Consider the following 23250-nt stretch of genomic DNA (forward strand, 5'->3'; position numbering starts at 1 on the left):
TTGTGTATTGCGCTGCTTGATGCAGTGTATTGAGTGGGCTTCAACGCTCAGGCACGAAGTTGTGGGCAAGCGCTGCACGAAAAAGCAATCAGTCAGTCACTCACTTGAAGAAGGAAAGTAAGCGCCCACTGACGCTCCTGATCGCAGTCTACACATTTTTCCCAAATCTGGGAGATCCATGCTGAGTCCTAGCGGCTGTGAACAGCGCCAATAAACGACTTTGTGGCATTTGACTGGAGAACAGCATACCCAACAGTATGCGGTGCAGTTATGGCAGGCAAGGGTAAGACAGTTGCGAGGACGCTGGAGGATTTAACGCTCGATTCCGGTTATGGTGGAGCCGCGGACTCGGTCCGGTCGTCCAGCGTGTCGCTGTGCTGCTCCGACACGACGCATCTGTCCCACGCGCACGGGGGCAACTGCTGGCATCTGACGGAGTCCATGCACAGCCGACAGAACAGCCTGGACACGGTGAACACCGTCCTGGCGGAGGACACGGAGGTCCTGGAGTGCTCGGGTCAGTGCGCCAGGCTCCCCGAGCTGGACGAGCTGCCGTGGAGCCTGGGCGAGGTGGAGGGCGCGCTGAGGAAAGACGCGGAGCTGGTGGCCGGCGGGACCCCGCCGCGGGAGGTCCTGGCCAAGCTCTCGGCTCTGATCGGCCGCGCGCTGGTGAGGCTGGCCCGGGAGGCGCAGCGCCTCAGCCTGCGCTACGCCAAGTGCACCCGGCACGAGGTGCAGAGCGCCGTCAGGATGGTGCTGTCCTGGACCATCTCCGTCCACTGCCTCTCCGCGGCGCTCGGCGCCCTGTCGCTCTACAACATGAGCACGGCGGACCGCTTCAGCCGCGGCAAGTCGGCGCGCTGCGGGCTGGTCTTCTCCGTGGGGAAGTTCTTCAAGTGGATGGTCGAGAGCCGCGTGGCCCTGAGGGTCCACGAGCACGCGGCCATCTACCTCGCCGCGTGCACGGAGACCCTGCTCAGGGAGGTGTTCGGCCGCGTGCGGCGCAGCGCGCTCATTGAGCGGGACAACGGGGTCCCCAAGTTTACGCTCGAGTCCCTGGAGCAGGCCATCAATAACGACTCGGAACTATGGGGTTTGTTCCAACCATACCAGCACCTCATATGTGGGAAGAATGCAAGCGGTAAGACAGTTACATTTTGTCATTTGTGAAATCAGTGGTTCTCAAACCTTTTCATGTCAAGGTCCAGGACCCCCAAATTGACCCCCATTTGAAAAGATATACCAGGGACCATCTTTTAAGAGGAGATTTATAAAGCTCTAGCAGTGATTCTCAATCATGAAGGACCCCCAGTTTGACATGCATTAATCTACGGAGTACGGACCCCCATTTAATGGCATTTCTCTGGGAGTGGGAACCCAATTTATATATTTTAATATCAATATCAATTTATAAAATGGAACAATTCCATTTGTACACTCTCTGAGTTACCATTTGGTTCCTAACTATCTTTTAGCTGGGGACCGCCTGGAACTCCCTAAGGACTCCTGGGGTTCCCTGGACCCCACTTAGAGAACCACTGTGTTAAATCATTTAATTACACACATACAGTAGCCTATGTCTCACCCATAAAGGCACCTGTTGTCTTTATTTTGATCAAGGGCCAGTGTTTCTCTTTTTCCCCTCCCCTCTTTGTTATTTTTACAAACTGAAATAATTAGATTCAACTGATAGACCTGCAGGCATTGAAAATGATCTGCCCAGAGTTTTAACCCACTTGGCTGTATAGTAATATGACCATAATTGGATAATTATGCTGGGTAATAACCACGACTTATCTTCCACACCTAATTACTCAGCTAAACAAAAGGCTTGCTTGGCAGTGCCTTGAATATGATTAGCCTCAACTCAAGGCCCACCTTAGAAAAAAAAACTGCCTGTCTTGGCTATAACCCCCCTGGAGCTTCACAGTCCAAATAGGTATTTATGATGAACATTTTCAAACAAGCTCCAACCTATATTCCTTTTGAAGCTATTGTGTACTAAGATTTAAACTGGAGGAAGAATGTTAACTTTCTTTTTTAGAAGTCTATCCAATCCCTGCAGGCACTCTCCTGTGTTTTGTGTTTACAGTACATGAGATATGAGCAGAGAGAGAGGGGGATTTAATGCAGAGAGGGAGACTCTGATTTCTTTGCAGCAAACATCCTACTTACTCAGAGAGAAAGAGATAATGATGACACAAATATTTGTCTACGATCTCTCTCTCTCTCTCTGTGTGTGTGTGTGTGTGTGTGTGTGTGTGTGTGTGTGTGTGTGTGTGTGTGTGTGTGTGTGTGTGTGTGCGTGCGTGCGTGCGTGCGTGCGTGCGTGCGCGCGTGCGTTTGTGTGCGTGCGTGCGTGCGTGCGTGTGTGTTTGTGTGTGAAAGAGGGTGGAGGCTGTATAGTGCTGCGGAGGAGGTGTAAACTGCATCCCTCATATTCAACACTGAGAAAGATTTGGTGCTGAAGACCCAATAAAAAACCTTTTAGCCCGACCATCTTTAGTCTCGTGAAGAAAACTGCATGTCATTTTTACCATGTATGGGCTAGTAGTGAATGCTTTGATATTTGTATGAGATATTGGTGCACAGATATTTTACAAAATTAATATTCCTGCTGATGTGAAGCGATCTGGGTAGAATGTCAATGTCATGATTTTCTTCAAACAGGCAATGTATAAAAAATAAAACACATAAAGTAAGACACCCACCACCACGAACACACAAAAAAGCACACAAAAGCAAATAAGGTATTTATTTACACATTAAATCCTCTATGTTCTTTGAATTCTTAGAGTGTACAAATGTAACATTTTGCACCTTTATCTTTTATCCAAGACCCCTTTTATCCATGAGCATTACGTTCACCCATTCACACACATTCACGGACAGCAGAAGAAACCATGCTCATCTGGTTCATTTTGGGGCTCAAGGACACTTCAACACTAAGCCAGGAGGAAACTAAACCTACATTTTGTACACACCGAGTCAAATTATCTAGATTTTAATAATGAATAACAATAATAATAATATTTTTTCATTAGTAGGCAACACACTATTGTATTTGGTCAGATTTTTTTCCCAGCAAAGTGAACCTGTGTTTTGTAAACTTTCTGAGTAATGTTATCCGGGTTGGGCGGCTGCACAACAGAAAAGTGAAGCTTTTGGTCATGCTTCACTTGACATCACAATATCTAATATAAATATAGTAGTAAGACAGAATTCATTTCCCAGTGAATTCCCCGTGACTCGTGTCAACGGCAACCACACTTGCAAATTCCCAGAATTGCATCGTTCTAGTTACTTGCGCAAGCAGAGCGTGCAAGTACTGCGATCGGCTGGGTATGTACAGTATGTATGTACGGTATGTTGGTGTCCTCTTGTTTAAGACCGTAGCCCAATCAGGGACCAGCAACTATGGCAACATAATCATTAACAGGCAGTGAGGGACCAGTATTCCTAGTGATGCCATGTCATTGGCATTGGCGTATATCATAATATATCAGTTATTTTTGAGTGGTGGTCACAACGCTCCTATACGTGGCCGTGTGTGTGGGTATGTCTGTCTGTCTGTCTGCGTCCGTGTCTGTCTGTCTGTCTGTATGTAGCCTACAGTACCTTTTTTGACCACACATGTTAAGGGAGGGGCGCTGTTGTTCAGGCCAGACCAGACACACACACACACACGCACGCACACACACACACACACACACACACACACACACACACACACACACACACACACACACACACACACACACACACACACACACACACACACACACACACACACACACACACACACACACACACACACACACGGATGGATGGACCACCGCTCAGTTCACACGGGTGTGATTTTTTTTTTTGTTGAAGCAGTGATCTGTCATGATTGACTCATGACCACCTCTCCCATTCGTTTTATTTTACTGAGGGCGTCATAATGATCAAGGGTTCCGCTCTGGAATTGGACTCATGTTGATATGTGTTGTGCTGTAATTAAAACAGTGATGTTCAGTCTGGTCTGGCTATTCTGAACATTTTAGTAGCAAGAGGCACATGCAGACACCCTCCAGGTTGCATTTTGCACCCAGACAGTACGGTATGACCTAGAAAGCTAAAGCAAAACAAAAAACAATGATTCCACTGTTTTTTATTTATTTAGCAAGGTTTGGTTTTAGAGGCTAAAACTTCGACTTTGTCACTTATTTAGTCACTTCAGCCCAATGACTTTGATGTACTGTATAGTGAGCTTATAGATCTCCTGCTATGTTCTCTATACTTGACATTTATTGACACATTTTACTATAGTGACAATATCTTGATATACCATAAACAGGTAGGTTCGAAAGTGGTCAACTTGCATACTGTACAACAACAGTGCCCTTATGTTTCAGCTTTGTGACAATTCTCATTGGCCTAAAAACAATTAAAATACATTTGTTTCAGATTCAGTTGTGAAAACCGTGGGTAAATAGGCTAACTGAATGTCATTCTACATAATTCATAATGTGTCACTGTCCGTATGTACAGTATTTATACTGAAGGAGGAATAATATATGATAATGTCGACTGGGAAACCTGTAAATTCCATCAATTCTGCTTGGACCTAATCACTGCCGAAAGGACTTTTAAATAACTGGCCTGGGGTCTTTTTGCCTTCACCCATAAGTTCCACATCAAGAATGATCTGAAATCCTGAGTGCTAATTTAACTCTCAACGATCCCGTAACGCTCTCAGAGTTAAACCAACTCTCGTGATTGAATTGTGTAGCTGAGGGTGTAGAGTAGACACACTAGACAGGAAAGAGAGGTAGATGATAGGAAGGAACAGGCCTACCGCAGAGAGTTGGAAAGCCCTACATACGAGACTGAAAATGTTTTGCAAACATCTGGTGACGTTTTGATGGAATTACATTTCCAAAAACAGACCAGAGTGGTAGGTCTGGACTTGGGAGGTCATATTATATCACAAAACATACAGCTTGGTCATCAGCTTTCAAACTTGCCCGAGGCAAAGTCCCATTTTGTAATCCCAAATGACTTGTTTGTATCTGATTACGCATGCCATTTGGCATCACCCACGCCAAGGTTCTGATTCAAGCCCTGCAGGACAGACGACTTGACATAATGGACTTGCTTGGTCTGCTATAGCTGGTTTATTAAATTAGCAGTAGAGTATTCGATATTCCCCATACCCTGTCTTTTAGAATGTGATTTGATGGGTATTTTCTGTTGGGGGTTGGGGGGGTGAGGGGTGTTGGATCTTTATTTTCCTTCATGGTTTAATAAGCTTGACTCTGTGTTCTCCTATTATTTTCTGCCCATCCTAACCCCCGTGGGGCGGACTCACAGATGAGCTGACAGATTGCTATCGTTGCGGTGAGAATGCAAGCGCTCGTTCAAGCAAGCTGATTGCAATGCGTTTCCACGTCACGGTAATTTCATAAGAGAAGTTTGTGTACTCTCTCCTAGCCCCTGGTTTCACGCTCGCCAGAGCGGTGGATGGGGACACTGAGAAGCATCAGTGATCAGAAATGGTGAATTGCGGTGCCATGTTGCCATGTGCATCTCTCTCCTCTCCTCACCCCTTGACTCTTTTTACGAGCTTCATCCTACATTGCCAGCAGTCCTTACACCTTGTCCTTTGAGTTGTAGGCACATTGCAAAATCCTCTCAGTGTTCATCATCCTTTAGAGGCTAAAGCTGGACCCATACAAGTTAAATTAACATTCTGGATTTGAGAGTGCAAAGATCATCCTTGTGCTTCCAAAAATCGTGATCACATCAGGCACTGTTGAGTGAGCAGGAGGTAATGAGAGGGCGGAGGAGGAGGAGGAGGGAGAGAGCGCGGGGATGTCTAATGTTGCAAAGTAAAGGAGGAGAAGCCTGGTAGAAGTGTGAACCGGGGGAGGTGGTGTGGGGGCTACTGGCAGCGGTCCCTCTATAATATATAATTACCATGTCATTCTCATTAATTAACACTTGTGCTTATCTGCTACTCATTAAGATTAGGAATTAGCCACAGGAAACACCAGGGAAGCTGAGCAGAACAAAGATAATAATTCCTCTCATTCATACCTCATCCTATGTCGTGCAGGGTTTCATGTTGGAACGTTTGATCTCCTCACTCTGTGTGGTCATGCTGGGTTCCTTCACATTCATTCCCCATGGCAGTCTGTGATCTATCTACCTTATTTCATTATTGAAATGTTAGACAACTAATGGAGTATAAACATGCATATTAAGTCATGCTGGACATACCACTGGATTTCTGCGTCCTTGGGTGCACATGGAGAGGCACTTTGTCTACTCTCTGTATGCACCTCTAAAGGTCATAATGCTAGCGATGTTGTTATTTACATATTCTTCCATAGGCAGAAGAGGCATGATGACACTCAATTAATTTTAAAATGTTCTTTATTAAACATGAAAACAGCCCAGACAACCTTCGTCAGAGGTCCGACTGTCCCTGCCGAAATGTCATGTTTTTAATTCAATAGAGATTGTTTTAAATGAATGCAGTCAGTGTCGAACCTCTTTCTGTAATTATGTATATATTTGAAGGCAACACCTCGCCTTTGGCTGTTTGAGCACAAACCTCGATAACCTCCAAGAATTAATAACAGTGCTAACAGGCTTAGAGTACTGTACTAGTAACATTAATGAGCAAGTACCCACCAGCACTTTGCATAGTTTATGTGACTGCGCTGCATATTTAACTGTTATAGCAACTTTTTACCCTCCATCCACCCCTAACACCATTCTCATGGACACGTTGAAAGACATCTTGGCTCTCTTGTGTGTAATCCCTTCCATCTGTTGACCCTTGATCCATGCTATGTGAGTGATGATGTCAGGTGGTTGATGGGTAATGGAGTTGACTGTCCTTGCTGAGTTCACTCTACCCCCACCACCACCATAGGTGGCCTCAGAGTCAAAATCAGTGGGCATGAGTTAGCTCTGTAGATACCCTAACCATTTTGTTTCCATTGCCAGTATTGCAACACTGGCAATAGCTGATGCCAGCTGGTTGAAACGTGGTGTCACACATTCTAAAATGTCTGGTGACATCCCTTCTAATTGGGAATTTGACATTGCCAGTCACTGCAACTGTCAGATTAAATTGTGTTATGTCAAATGGAACTATTTCTCAATGTTCTCTGTCAGTATTACATGTCTTATGTTATGTGTGTGCAATGCGGCAGCATCATGTCGTTTCAAAACACACACTTCCTGTGAAGCTCACAACGCGTTGCATTGCGAGCTTGTAGATCTGCTATTTCTACTACTTTTTGAAAGTGTTTGTAACTATATTAACATTTCTCAACATTATGACGATTATGCAAAATAATTGCGATTACCTCAAATAATTGCGATTAGACGATTATGTAATAATTGTGACAGCCCTAGTCACTGAGCAGTCATAGTCATTGAGATAATTTCTTCTTGATCTCAAACCAAGGTTAAATCTATATAAAATGTATGTTTTTCCACCCAAGGAGTACAATAATATGTAACGTTTTTGAACCGTGATGTGAGAAACCAACCTTACATTGATTTATAGTCAGAATTTCCTGTGAGGCTGTTTGTGGTTTCTGGTTAAACACATTTCCTGTTGTCAGTTAGTTGTATATTTTCCGACAGTACTTTCAAGGTGTGAGTCTGTGAGTCATCATCATCCTTTCTCACAGCTGACGCATTGAGGCTGAATGCAGTTGCTTGTTTGCTTTCGTTCTTTCTGTCTCATCTGTTGATGCTTCAGTCTGTCTGAGGCCTGATTTATGTGTCGGACGGTGACAACATAGCATACAGAGGTATCTACATTTAAATACGATACGATTTCTGTCAAGCTACACATCACTTAGTCGCAAAAGCACATACCGGTACTGTATCATGCTTTAATTATCTCAAGAGCACTAAGCTAGGTTTATTTTTCTTACATTTATGACTGTGATTTAATTGTTTTGGTTTTAATTATCTTTGGCTGGTTGACAGGCCCTGTCGTCCCAGTCTGTGTGTATGTCTGTGTGTCTGTGTGTGTGTGCGTGCGTGCGCGCATGCGTGCACGTGCGTGCATGCGTGCGTGTGTGTTTGTGTATGCGTCTGTGCACAGGTAATCTCAGACATCGCTGGGTGTCAAACTTTGCATGCACATTCTAATAAGTCTTGAACCGTAGCCCGTATAGGTTGTAGAATCATGACATGATTTGATAATGGATAACTGTCCATATAGGCCACGACTATTTCTGTCTAACTAGATTTTCTTCAGAACACTCTTCTACTCCTGCAGACCTTTCCAAAACTCACACAAATTATTTGGAACACATTATACCTGGCATCGTGTGATAAACATGTATAATACCTTCATTAGACAATTCATACTCTATAGTGATTTGAGTTTTCAAGCTGTCAAATGGCTACCAGTAGTTGCAGGATACCACAGAGGTGCAGGTAGTCCAGAAGAGCCTCTCAGATCTTTAGTTTCCACCCCAACGGCTCAGTCTGAATCCAGTCTGAAGAGGTCACCCAAAATATAAAGGGTAATGGAAAAGGGAATGTCAAAGCCTGTAATTGTTCTTTCCGCTTCAGTTGCTGGTACATTTTTGCAGACCCAATCGCCAGAGCAAAAACTTTGACTTGGTCTGCATCTGGTGAATGTTCATTTTAATTTTTGCAACATATCTTGTAGTTTCCTATAGTAAATGGTGCATTTATTAGCACTAACGTGCACATAAAATTCATGCCCATCAGGAGCACGTTAGGGGCTCTGTGTCTTGCTCAAGGACACTTCAACACTAACGCAGGAGTGTGCCTGTGGTGACCAGGTTGCTTTTCTTTATGAAATAGGCTGACTGAGTTTTTTCTCTCAGGCTGATGATACTGATTTGACCAATCTCTCTTGGCCACATAGTAGCGCAATTATTTAGCCTGGAATTGCTAGAATGATCAAGTGGAATCACATAAAGTATCGCCAATCAGTACTACTACTGAGTCAAGCTTTTAACCAGTTTTAGCAGATAAATATTAGAATATAATATAATATAAGAAATATATGGGGATTATTGTCCAGGAAAATGTATTCAAATACAGTTTGATAGAAAAAGGAAGGTGTTTCAATTATTTCCTGAGTTTATTTTGTGAGTACAGTTGCCTACAATTGGCTGCATCCCGGAAAGCAGTTCATGGTGTTTGCCGGTTCCTGGGTTAGCTATTTACACTTTTCCAGCTGTTTTCAACCCATGTATTTGCCTTACATAGAACAAGCAGTTGTAGATTTGATCAGAACTGTAATGAAAGGCTGATAAATTATGAATCACAAAAAAAGAAATGACAAAATAAAAATATATCATGCAGCTCAGGTTTGTATTGCTTTGTGTAGTGTGTACCAGGAAAAGCTAATATCCTTCACATCCCATCCTTTTATCATGTGGGCATGTAGGCAGGCTTCTCTTTCTTCTTTTAGTTTCCCCTAAATGCTCCAGAACTTCCTGTGCAGTGCAGGAAGTCTTTTATCTGTTTCCCCATTTAACTCTTATACTGCTTTGGACGTTCCTGTTCGCCCCAATTCTCGAGAGTGAGCCGCGCCAATACGGCCGTTCGTTCGTTTACCTTGTTGATGTCCTTAAGCTGATGAGGGGTCGCGCCGCCGTGTACTGTAATCACATCGTCTGCAGGGATGGTCTTAAAAATCCATTATGCATTAACATCAACGGAGACCAATTCTCTTCCGTGTTGATTTTCTCAACACGGAAGGCTCAATGGCCAGAGTGTGCTCTCAATGTAAGGGAAGCGGGACCAGCCAAATTCACATTAATCCTTGCATGACGCCGCCCTCTGCTGCCTGGTCTGCGAAAGCGCAGACCAGGCACTTAAAAAAAAAATAAAAAAAAAAAAAATTGTATCTGTCTACTATAACGTCGCAAAGGTAAGCCGCTTTTTGATGGCACCAGACCCAATAAATAAATAAATAATCTGGCAGGGAAAAAGTTAATGCCTTCACAAGAAAGACAGAGTTGTGGTGGGTCTGACAGTCAGTGGTTCAGTCTTGCGGTCAGGGGCGTCACAAGGGGGGGGAAGTGGGACAGAGTTACTAGGGCCCAAAGTGGAGGGGCCTAAATTATTTTATACTTTAGCTATTGAAAAATAGCATATATACAAGCTCACTGCGAGCTTGTAATAATAATAATAATAATGCATTTTATTTGAAGGCGCCTTTCAAGACACTCAAGGTCGCCGTACAGTTAAAAACAGTCATTAAAAACAGGCAGAAGAAAGCATACATCAACATATTAATTACAAAATACACAATATATCAAATCACAAATAAAATAGAACACTGAAAAAAATAGATCTGCTATTTTCTGAAAAGTCGTGAAAATGTGTGCAAATCTTTGAATGTATGTATTTCTTTGAGCGAACATTTGTCTCAAACTCAAATTTTGCTTCTGTGGGGTCCTTGAAACTAAATATTTTGAGATGGGGGTCCGTGGCCAAATACATATCATTTTGGGGGTCCTTCACATGAAAAGGTTTGAGCACCACTGACATAGAAGCATATAGGCTACCGGTAGGTTTTTTTTTTTTTTAAACGTAGAAGGATTTGAAATATTCAAAGACTTGCACAAATGTTCACGATTTTTCAAAAATAGCAGATCTACACGCTCGCTGTGAGCTTATATATCTGCTATTTGTCAATAGTTAAAGTACCCAGGGCTCAGAATTTGGTGCGACACCACTGCTTGCGGTAACTTCCTGTTGATGCTCTGAAGCTGTTTCTTGTACTGTATAGTCCAGTTTGGGTACATGGTGATGGTGGATGATGTATACCTCTCACATCATGTGACAGTAGTACGTTCATCTCCCAAGAGCCTAAGCTAACTACACTATAACAGTGGTTTCAACATTTTTCATATCAAGGTTCATTATTTATTCAGTATTCGGTATTTGACCACCATTTGATGAGATTTAGCCTCTCGGACCCAACACTTAAAATATTGTGTTATCGTTGGTTAAGATTTTGTCCACAATTCCATGCTGCATTGATGTGGTACCATAGGACAGATAACAGACAAACGTTAACCAAAATAACAATTCTAATTCTAATGAGTTGTTAAAGATCTATAAGGGTCCATTTGCTTACCAACTCTCCATTTAGCTGGGGACCACCTGCAGCCCCGTCAGGGACCACTGGTGGTACCCGGACCACTGGTTGAGAACCACTGGACTATAACATGATCATTGGCCGGCTCCTTAGCCTGTCTCTCCAAAGTCTCCATCATAATATAGCAAGCAAGATAAAAGGCCCATTAAACCACTTAAACATTATACACTTAGTTGACCGGGGCCCACAAGGGCTCTATACGCGGTCAGCTCCTTTCAAGCGTTTTGAACTTTACCTTTTACACTCGTCTGTCGAAAAACAAAGTCTCATTCAGAGACGTATTGCAATTTTCATTTTCATGATGTGCCCCCCCCCCCCCCCCCCCCTACCCTCCAAGCCCAAAGGGAAATAACCTTTTGCCGTTTACTTTAGTCTGTGGCTGTGATTTAGACATTGAAGAAGGCAGAAGCTCGTTTTAAAGGGATGAAAGGAGATTAAAAGCTGGGACTATTCAAAAACCACAGTTGGCAGGCTCCACGCAGCACTGTGCAGACGTTCTGTTGCAGCCGCTGGCATCACACGGAGGTTTACACATGGAGCTTGCAGCACCACAGTTATATCCATGTTCTGTCTAATTACACATACTGAATACAGGCCTGGGAAGGCCTACGCGTTAATACTGATGTCAGGGCATCTCCTATACAATAGCATAAAGTAGGGCATTCACGAATAGTGATTTTTAGTATTCAAATTATTCTACCTAAAAGTATTCGAATAGTCGAATATTCTACAGGACTGGCCAAACTCCCCCCAAACATTGTGAAAATAGCCGATCTACTATGAGCATGTAGATCGGCTATTTTCACAATATTTATCTGTGGAACCGAGTCACATTAATACCTACAATTCCAAGTGCTTGTCAGGGTGGGGGTCCCCAGTTCAAATATGTTTATTTAGGGGGTCACGGCCTAAAAAGGTTTGAGAACCCCTGGTATAGAGCATTAACAAATTCATCCACCAGGGGCATTGACAACTCATTCTTATGACTTCCTATCTAGCCAAGCTTCATAAACTATATATATTTTTTAAAGAGAAAACAATAAAAAAAAAAAAAAAAAAAAAAGTGAATATTCGACTTCGGTGAACAACGTTGAATAGTGACTTTGATATTCACATATTTGAATATTTGGTGAACGCCCTAGCATAAAGTAGTACTGCAAAACATCTATGTTATTGTTTCAAATGTGCCCTTTACGGTGATGTCTGGACCAGCCTATTCTTTTTTTGTGTCCCCTGCTCTGCCAAACACAGTCAATTTACCATTCATCTGTCTGAATTTGCAAAAAAGCGCTGTGACTGAATTGAGGTTGAGCCATCCAGATAAGGGTCTGTCGGTCTGAGTGACTGGGGATAATCTTTCAAATATACTTTGTAAAAACGTTATTTTATTCTGGAAATGGTGGTTGAATCGGCCTGCAAACCTTGCTCAAATATGGAGACGACTGACATAATAGTGCCATAGCCTGTCCACGTGAATTCTGGGATCTACAACAAAGCCACGTCGTTATAAGACCCTGTCTTGTTTTTTTTTTTTTTTTTTTTTTACAAAACATATATATCGACAAGCAAGGTGGAAAAGAAAGACTTGGAGCCACCTGCTGTATCCAAAACTTTATGGAAGTTGCCAAGTCATAGAGAGTCAAATGCATGTGTTTGTCTCTCTCTCTCTCTCTCTCTCTCTCTCTCTCTCTCTCTCTCTCTCTCTCTCTCTCTCTCTCTCTTCTTTCTCTCTCCCTCTCTGTCTAAACCCAACCCTATACTGTATGTGTAAAGTGTCTTGAGACAACTTGTGGTGATTTTACACTATATGAATAAGATTGATTGATTGTTGATTGTTCCCCCCCCCCCCCTCCCAGTAAGCTGTGGTGTTCCTCAAGGTAGCATACTGGGGCCTCTGTTGTTCCTAATATATGTAAACGACATGGCATCCGCTTGCGACTGCAACCTGTTCCTGTTGGCGGATGACTCAGCTCTCCTAGTCTCAGTCAAGGACCACTTGCAGGTTGAAAAGACACTCAACTCTGAACTAAGTAAGATCTGCACATGGCTTAACGACAAAAAATTATCAATTCACCTGGGAAAACGGAATCCATCCTCTTTGGATCAAATTATAACCTCAAAAAGGTCGATAAATTCACAATCAAATTGGGTGACAAGGTCATAACACGAAAAAACAAAATCTCCTACTAAGCTCCAAACAGCCCAAAACAAACTAATTAGGGTCCTGCTTAACCTTCCCTATCAGACTCACCTCACCACTACTCACCAGTTAAGAGTGGAGTGGCTCAGAGTAGATGACAGAGTACAGCAACTTGCAATGGGCCTGGTGTACAAGATACACTACACCACTAAGATACCCATGTACCTGGCAAAATACTTTATAAACGTTAAGGACGTCCACAATTACAACACCAGAGGCAGCGCCACAGATCACGTTCAACCCAAAGTCAACTCAAACAAAGGGTCAAACTCGTTCTTCAACCAAAATGTGGAACGCCCTACCGAAGGCCTTAAAGGAGTGTGGTTCCCTAGCATCCTTTACAATCACCCTGAAAAACCACTTACAGGCGGCAGCCATTTGCAACTGGCAATAACAAACCTAGCCCAGCATACCCTGACCCTTCTTTGTATTTACCTACTTGTATATATGTTTTGCACTGTTTATTTTATTTGTATTTACTTTACTATATCTACTGCATAGTACTGTGTTCTATCCGTCTGTCATTCAATGTTATATGAGATACTTCAATGGTTTCCTATGGAAATAAGCTTAGTCTTTTCTAGGATCTCCTTTAGTTGACCGTCATGAAACTGTACCTTTATCTACGCAAACTTCTAAAAAAGTCTTCAGTCAATCAATCAATCAATCAGTCAATCGATCAATCGATTAATTGAGTAGGCCACTAGGCCAGTGACACAGACACTGTCCTACTGTGTCTGTGTATTGGAATCAGGGGAAAGCCCCCTCATAATTAGAGCCACCGCAGTGCAGTCTGTTAACCATTGAATTAAAAGTCAACTCCAACACAACTTCCCACCCTTGCCTCTCCTCTCCGTAACTTACTACATCCACACTGCTGACTGTATCACTGAATGACAAATTAAGCTGGAAAACCGTGAACACCAACCAACACCCATCGCTCATACGCGAAACCAAGGGGGCGACAGCTTAGAGCTGAGTGATGGCAGCGTGCAGAAACGGGAGAGTGTTTTCTGCAGGTCGTTCAGTCCGAGTGTATCAAAAAAGCAACTGGGTTAAGGCAGCAGAAGCTTGTGCCGAAAGTCGGGGGGACGGAGATACACCTAAACCTAACCTTAACCCTAACCCTAACCTCAGTAAAACTAATGCTGTTAAATGCTAACCTGGTGAATGTTAAACTGGTCGGACCAACAGCGCTTAACCCAGTTGCTTTTTTTGATACACTCGGACTGAAAGACCTGCAAAAAATATACTCTCCCATGCAGAAACGGCGGGAGTGAGGGGGAGCGGAGTTTCCACTTTTCCTGTCAGGGTTCCTGACGCTGATGGGAGTCCCTCTCCATCTCGCTCTCTCCCCATTCATATGGGCCTGATTGTGTGAATAAAAAGCATCAAGTAGCTTGGACTTGACAAACAAGCTAAGGCCATCGAACGTGATCACTGTCACAGAGGAATTTATCTGTATATCATCGTTGTCGGGCGGAAACCTCGTATCTCCAAGCTTTCAAATTTGTATGTTCTTTCGCAAAGTTAAGCCCTGCTTCATCATACAAGTCCGTCGCACAAAAGTAGTGAAAACAGCAGATCTACAAGCACACAACGCCTCGCGGCGTGAGGCGTTGTGTGCTTGTAGATCGGTTGTTTTCACTTGTTTAAATAATTTTTTAAATGATAAATGCAAAACGAACAGTTTTGGACATACAAGGTTTTCACCCGACAGCGGCGATATGCATGTTTCCCAAGGTTTTCTACTTCTCCTCTCACCACTCATTCACCACCCATTCCACAGCGATTGTTCCTGCTGTGCTGACGCCTGAATTATGCTATTCCGTCACTGTCAGGCAGAAACCTTGTATCTCCAAGTTTCTTTTTTTCTTTTTTTTTTTGTAAATTAAAACCCTACATCATACAAAAGTGTGAAGCAAAAGTACTAGTGAAAATAGCAGATCTACAAGCACACAATCGCGAGGTGTTGTGTGCGTGTAGATCTGCTGTTTTCACTACTTTAAATCGTTTTTTTAAATAATAACCAAAAAAGGAAGGTTTTGGACATACAAGGTTTCCACCCGACGGCGACGATTTGCAGATGTACAAGCTCACAACACGCATTGCCACCCATTATTGCGTTCTTGCGATACTTGCAGACCTGCTAATTTTGGCTTGTTGTACGACAAGTCAAATCAGGCTTGAGGCATTCCCCTGCCTGCAGAGCCTGCCACACAGTGCTGAGGTCCTCGCTGTCACACTAGCATGTAATTACACATTCAACGACGTCCCAGTCCTATTTCTGGACCTCTCCACTAATTACTATTTTCCTCTCAGACGGCGGAGTAAAAGTGGACAGCTTTGTTGCATTTCTAGGCTAATGCTAGAGCGGAACCAACCACCCATTCCAATTAGGGAGAACGAGGCACCAGGTAAAGGTCACACTTGGGTTTCAGACAGGGCTACTTTGCAATATTAGTACGATATTTACTGCAACATGTGTAGAGCAACATGTGCAAAAAGCTAAGGTATGGCAACATGACTGGTGTCTTGCACGCGTGCGACAGGCATGATACATTTATTTTAAGAAGTATATTCTATTTCTTTCCCCCATTTCTATGGTTTCTTGGGCTGGATATGGCAGCCTGGAACGGTTGTTCAAGTGCAGCTAAACTTGGCATGTTAGTAAACGTGCCACAATTAACAATAATGAATTGCACCTGTGCAGCTGACCTGCGGAACCTGGGAATATACCATTCTGTCAAGATGGGGAGAATAAAAGTGTGGAGAATATAATTATAATACCTTGTTAAAGTGATCATTTTGTTAAATTTTGCATTTTTAGTTATTTTACTGTAATTTAACAACATAATACCCTGGACACAGGGTATGGCAGCTGCATCCCCCTGCCATACCCAATTGACGCCCCTGCTGGGCGGCCGGCTGTCTGTGTTGTAATCAGAAGGTCACAGTGGAGACTCTTACCCGCAAGTGTGCATCATGGCTATCTGAATTATCTCTGACAGTATAGAGCACTGGTTCCCAAACAGTGGGTCGGGACCCGTTTGTGGGTCGCGGACACATTTTTGTGGGTCCCTTAATTCTTTTGTCTCCTACCGATAGAGACAGATTGTTTCTTTTTGGACCACAATGCTTATATGAGACAATTCTAAAATTACCCAATGTTATTATTCTCCATAGAGAAAAACTTCCGCGACCCAGGGGATGGACGAGTGATGTCAGGACTTCGGTACTCTATTGCCTATCTCTATCTCTTCAAATATATTTTTTCAGGGCCAGGCATGGTTGGTCATAGGCTACTGCAGTAACTGCACGTTCGTCCATTATGTAATTTAATAATTTGCAAATGCTCCCGTCATACAGTCTCGACGGAAGCTCTATCCACAATTACAACACCAGAGGCAGCGCCACAGATCCCGTTCAACCCAGAGTCAACTCAAACAAAGGGTCAAACTCGTTCTTCTGCTATACCACCAAAATGTGGAACGCCTTACCGAAGGCCTTAAAGGAGTTTGGTTCCCTAGCATCCTTTAAAATCGTCCTGAAAAACCACTTGGCAACAAACCTAGCCCAGCTTTACCCTCCCCTGACCCTTCTTTGTACTTACCTACTGTACATATTTTTTGCACTGTTTTTTTTTTGTCTCTTTTTATTTTATTTTATCCTGACTATATCTACTGCATAGTACTGTGTTCTATCCGTCTGTCATTCAATGTTATAAGAGATACTTCAATGGTGTCCTGTGTAAATAAGCCAAGTGCTTTTCTAGGATCTCCTTTTAGTCGACCTTGTACCAGTGAATTGTCATGAAACTGTACCTTTTTCTATGCAAACTTCTAATAAAGTCTTCAATCAATCAATCAATCACGTGCAAGCGATAAAGCTAAAGTGAAGCCTCCTTCCCACTTCCGTTTTGTTTTTACATTCGCGCACATTTATCCTAATATAAAGCTTGCTGCTTAGCAGAAATTATATTTTAAAATATATTTTCGTGAACAGAAATGCCAGCTTCCGTTTACACGGCTCTCGGGAGCTGTAGTTCCAGACTCTATCTAGCATTTGGAGATTGTGGAATAGTTGTCTTGCTACTCGAGACTAGTCCATATGTGACTGCCCTTCCCAAAAAACAGAGGAAGTGAAGTCAGACTGTTTGTATCTAATTTGAGTGGTCTCACAATGGGATTTCCCCAAGTTGCGCAGCCCATGTGATTGTTATTCCCAGCAAACACGTAATGTCAAGTCATAACATTGTCATACGTTTCAGTATCACAGTAAAGCCATTCAGCCTTTGCAAAAAAATACTGCAATCCCCCGAAATGTCAGTTGATTCACATGCAATGTAATCTGACGTAGAACAGTTTCTGTTGCCACAAAACATATAAACAAACACTTTGTCAGATCATGTGAACATGTCTGACTCACATTATTTCTCTCTCCACAGGCACACAATTGGCTTATTAACAACAGAATCTGTCTTTTTCTTTGTGCATGCGTGCATGTGTGTGTGCTTTTGTGCATGCATGTGTATTGTGTATGTGTATGTGTATGCGTGACAACTCTCTTGAACTCTCAATTTAAAGACAGTCTACTAATTTATTTACAGTACATTATCTTTTCATGTACTTGTCACAATGTTCAGTCTTACAACATCCTCCAGGTCCTTACACCAGCCTTCTCTTCTATATTGCTAGGCATTTAGCATTATATAATTGTAGTGTAATGAATGGATTACAGCTACCAGCAGTTTCTCAGTGTGGGAGTATATATATTTTATGAGATCGGCGCTTTGCTATGCAGTTGATCTGGTTCAGCTTGCTCTGTGTTACCCTATGGTCTTTTGGACAATGACACTGACAAGTACAGGCACATCCATCGAACGTTTGCATCACAGCATCCTGATTCAACAACTGTCATTCATGCAACTGTGTGCACACACACAAGCCATTATCTCACACACAAACCTGTGCAGGGGCACATGGCACACCCGCGCACATTAGTTGTGAATGTCAGTACAGGCAATGACACTGCGTTGTCACTCACCTGGTATTGCCTTTGCACCCAGGTGTGGCCATGTGCAGCCTAGCCCATCCATTTCTATTTCTGTCACCAGCAGAGGCTAATTTTGACAAACCACATATTTCAGCAGCAGACAGGCCTCGCTACCCGTCTCTTTTGGTTGGCCCGCTGTAATTATTAATCAGCACAGCTGTCCAGGCAAAATCCTCACAACACAACACAGTCCAAGGCGCTCATGCTAATTGCGCTCTCGAAAGTGTTTAGGCAAGAAGTTGCTGAACAATAATAATGAACACCCACACAAAGGAAATACGTTTGGCGATAAATTCTCCTGCCGCGGACAGAAACGAGATAGTCCTCACAACAGCAGACTTTTCGCACGCTCCCAAAATCAGACATTCTATCTCATCAGTACCCTTAATCCGTCATAAAACCCCAGAGGCTCTGCAGTGCTGCTATCACATTTGCACCTATAAATGCACCAACAGGATTGGCGGTATATCTTCTATCTTTCTCCATGGCTCGCATGATGTCAGTTTCCAGCTCTTCTGCCCCACAGGCTCAAGAGGCAAAATATCCCGGTCACAATTGACTGTGACCTTTCCGGTATTAAGATTTCAACCTTTGACAATTTCGCCTTCGTGTTGCTGTCCATCTGTTTCAATATATTTCCCCTCCCTGACGTATCTCACAGTTCTTAAAACAAAATAATGGTTGAAGCAAATGGCAGTATGTAATTAGGCCTGTTAAATCCACTTCAGTGTGTGATCTCAGTATTTTACGTTATGTAGATTTCATTATCAAAAATGTTCCCTCTCAGTGGCTGAACATGTGCTACAAGGATATGTGGGACAGATATTCATGTCCTAATGTATATTTATTTGTCTACAAAAGCGTTTTTTTCCCCCCCACAGTAATATTTGAAAACCTTCAAATAAAACAGACCTGTATTGTAGAACCCTTCTCTATGAAAATTCTGCGAAAGCATGTGCTGATTGTGCTCCAGTGGAGGCTACAGGTCATAAAAGGTATATAGGCCCAATAAATTATATCAGCCATTTAAGTTTCATGCTCCCTATTCGTATAATTAAGAACACTCACTGCAGACTATACCATCTTTGAGTTACTGTATAGAGGAATATAGGCTACTATTTTACTAGTGCATAAAGATGTAGATCACTTTACATTCCTCTCTGTGAATTTTCCCCCTTTTACTTGCTCCAATTTATTGCTGTCTCTTTCTCATTATCTATCTCTTTATCTCTATCTCTCCTCTGTGTCTATCGTCTTGGAAGGCTGGAAGTCTGGGGCTGTGAAATTGCCCAGGAAACATCCATCATGCCTACATTCCCCAGACTCCCCCGGCCCCGCCCATCCCCTTCTTCCCTGGCTCCGGTTCGGCTCTCCAACACGGATTTTCCCCATCTCTCCTCTGCCCTTATACAACCATCGTTTGACTGTCCTCTCCCAGACATAAATCCCCATGTTGTCTCCAGGAGGAAAAAAAGAGAGGGTGACTGATAGAGTCGCATATAAGTCCTCCCCGGGAAGGGATTGGTCTCCCCCCATGTCCCAATGCATCACGGCTCGTGTATTCCCGTGTTTTATGTGTTTCTGAAAGCTCCTTCGAGAGTTTAGCCTTTGTGATGGGAAGAGTAGAGATGTGGCAGATACACAGTTGCTTTGCCGGCCTGAAGATGGATTGCATGGAACGGTGGCATTGTTTGGCTGTCTCTTAGCATTCCTCCTGTTGTTTGTAGGGGTGCTACTACGGTATCAGTCGGCAGTGGATTGGTCATTCAGTGCACTGTCACGATAAGGAAACAAATTGACCAATCTATATCACTTGCAGCGTTTATACCGGTATATTGCTTGACAAATACCGCTGTGGTATAGAGAAGAATATCCTAGTTACTTAAAAGGCAGCTTCCTTTACTACAGGAACATAGAATTGGAGTGCTTTTAATATGTTGAATAGGCCTACATTTTGAACTTTTAACTTCAAAGAGAGAGAGAGAGAGAGAGAGAGAGAGAGAGAGGGAGGGAGAGAGAGGGACAGAGCGGGTGAATGATCCCTATTATCAGGGGTGTCGCACTAAATTCTGGCCCCTGGGCACTTTAACTATTGAAAAATAGCAGATATACATGCGAGCTTGTGGATGTGCTATTTTTTTTAAATCGTGAAAATGTGTGCAAGTCTTTGAATATTTCAAATTCTTCTATGTCAGTGATGCTCAAACCTTTTCATGTGAAGGACCCCCAAAATGATATGTATTTGGCCACGGACGCCCCTCTCAAAATATTTTGTTCCAGGGACCCCCCAGAGGCAGAATTTGAGTTACAAATGTTCGCTTAAAAAAATACATATATTCAAAGTTTTACACCCATTTTCACGACTAGCAGATTTACAAGCTGAGTGCCACGCTGTGAGCTTGTAGATCTGCTATTTTTCAATAGCTAAAGTATAAAATAATTCCAGGCCCCTCCACCTTGGGCCCTAGTAACTCTGTCCCACTCCCCCCCCCCCTTGTGACACCCCTGCCTATCATAACAATAAATCTGTTAGACCAGATGTTTTAGTGCTCCCAGTGGTGCACCAGCTTTTGCCTGTCACTAGCAGACCCTGTCACAAGTGTCAGTACGATATTGTGTGCATTCATTGGCATTTCCCCTCGCTGCTGTTACTCATTGTGTGACACCATTAGTCACTGCTAGACTCTCTCACTCACACGCACACACGCACACACACACACACACACACACACACACACACACACACACACACACACACACACACACACACACACACACACACACACACACACACACACACACACACACACACACACACACACACACACACACACACACACACACACACACACACACACTCTCTCTCTCTCTCTCTCTCTCTCTCTCTCTCTCTCTCTCTCTCTCTCTCTCTCTCACACACACAGAGATGTACAGCCACACACACGCACAGACACATTTTGTATAGGTCCAAGTTTAAGTGTAGCCTGTTCATAATAAAAAGACAACATTTGTACTTTTGTACATTCGTACGTTGGTTTAAGTGTAGTCAGTGAAATAAAAATACAAAAGTATTGTCCCGATATTTGTTCCTAGGTCCAAGTTTACCTGTAGCCTTTTCATAATAAACGGCTACAGTGTGGTTTAAGTGAAGCGAAATTAAAATACCAAAGAAAAGTTGAAAATGTTATGTCATGAGTGACATCATGCGCCACTGTGTCCTAACCCAAGGGGGGGCGTCACCATTTTTCATATCCGTGGTCAAATCAATGCTAGCGGGAATGAATGAGCAGCAGAGATAGCCACTACAGGTGTCATCGCTTAGGATCTTTGGACATAAGTGGACGTTAGTGAACAACAGCTACGAGCAGGCAATCAGCTAAAGGATTTTAATTGGACTAAGCATTTTAAATATAACTTTGCATTAGAAAAACACAGTGTTTGTCTGTATCTCCCTGACAGCGCTGTAGTTATCCGCTGGCTGGCTGAATCTGGATATACAACCTGTTTAGGCCTGGGGGGAAATGCAATGATGCCATTTTCAGACTCATGATGGAGCCTGGTTTGTACATTTGTTGAGAGATGAACCGCTTTCAACCTCACATCTCCTATTTTGTCCATGTCATTGGAGGGGAACATTTTGAAAAGAAATGAAAGAAAATGTCAAGAAATGTCAAATATAGTGCAATAAAGCAACGTAACGTAGGTAAGCTTAAAGGTGCTGTAACTTATAAACTTTATATTCTGATAGTAATCACTGCTAGAGAGTTTTTGTTCAGTAAGAGGAGTCTTCCCGTCTCTCCATGTCTTTAGTAAATAGTAAATACATTTTCAGGTGGGTCAGCATCATCCAAAAACATTTCAGCTTCAATTGCGTCTGTCATTTTATAGTTTCATCAAACAAACAAAATTGTTAAGCCTACAACCCCCCCCCCCCCCCCCACACACACACACACACACACACACACACACACACAGACACACACACACACACACACACACACACACACACACACACACACACACACACACACACACACACGCACACACACACACACACACACACACACACACACACACACACACACACACACACCTCGTTTGTACTCGTGGACAGAAACACCAATAGTTAGGCCTCAGAATAGCTCCCAATGTTGAGATAAAGCCACCCTCCATGCTAATTATTAAAATATCACATGTTTAACTTAATTGCCCTTAATGGTTAAAAGATAAAGGAGAATATTTGTATACTGTATACTGACAACTTACCCCAGAAAATTACAATATCCCAGTAGGAAGAGCTTATTACTGACCGTGATCTGCTGTTTCCTTTTCATAGTTTTGCCAGTTTTTCCTTGGCGTTGTGGAGAACAGTAATTGGGAGTTAGTGTACTTTATGGGGAAGGGGCAGCTCAGAGGGCTAGTTAAGCAGTGCAGGACAGCTGGAGCACATGATTGCACTTGGCAGGATGACTAGCTACTGATCATCAGTGAAACAGTTTAAAACACAGATACTGTAGAGAGTGGGAGGGAGAAAGGGAAAGACTCCCACCATCATTTATCCAGTTTAAGGTTGGACAATACTTTTTGTGAGAAATATGTTGAAACTGTATCACACATACTGTAAACAAAGCTGCATTATTTTGCCTTTTGTTGGACTACCGCGTCCGCGTGCACTGAGTGTAAACAGATTTACCCACCTGTGAGTTGGCACTCGTCCCTATTCTAGCCACTTTCCTTGCCTAGGTATTTGTTATGCTAGGCATTTTCGGGAGAGGACAGTGGTGAGCACTAAATCTTCCCTTTACAGCCCCACCACTCATCTCTCCTTAAA

The 23250-nt window shown here is 43.0% G+C and overlaps 1 protein-coding gene across 1 annotated transcript in view; it reads left to right on the plus strand.

Annotated features, from left to right (window-relative positions):
• Positions 1-270: 270 nt before the first annotated feature.
• Positions 271-23250, plus strand: part of LOC308308571 (ankyrin repeat and BTB/POZ domain-containing protein 3-A) — a gene marked incomplete at both ends in the record, with an annotated part of 201601 nt that continues 178621 nt past the window's right edge. Inside the window, one exon of the mRNA XM_080753989.1 lies at positions 271-1141. Within this exon, the coding sequence (XP_080610115.1) occupies positions 271-1141 (871 nt within the window). The remainder of the gene's footprint in view (positions 1142-23250) is intronic.

This window comes from Nannobrachium achirus (genome assembly GCF_963921795.1).
Source record: "Nannobrachium achirus genome assembly, chromosome: 23".
In the NCBI taxonomy this organism is placed as follows: domain Eukaryota; kingdom Metazoa; phylum Chordata; class Actinopteri; order Myctophiformes; family Myctophidae; genus Nannobrachium; species Nannobrachium achirus.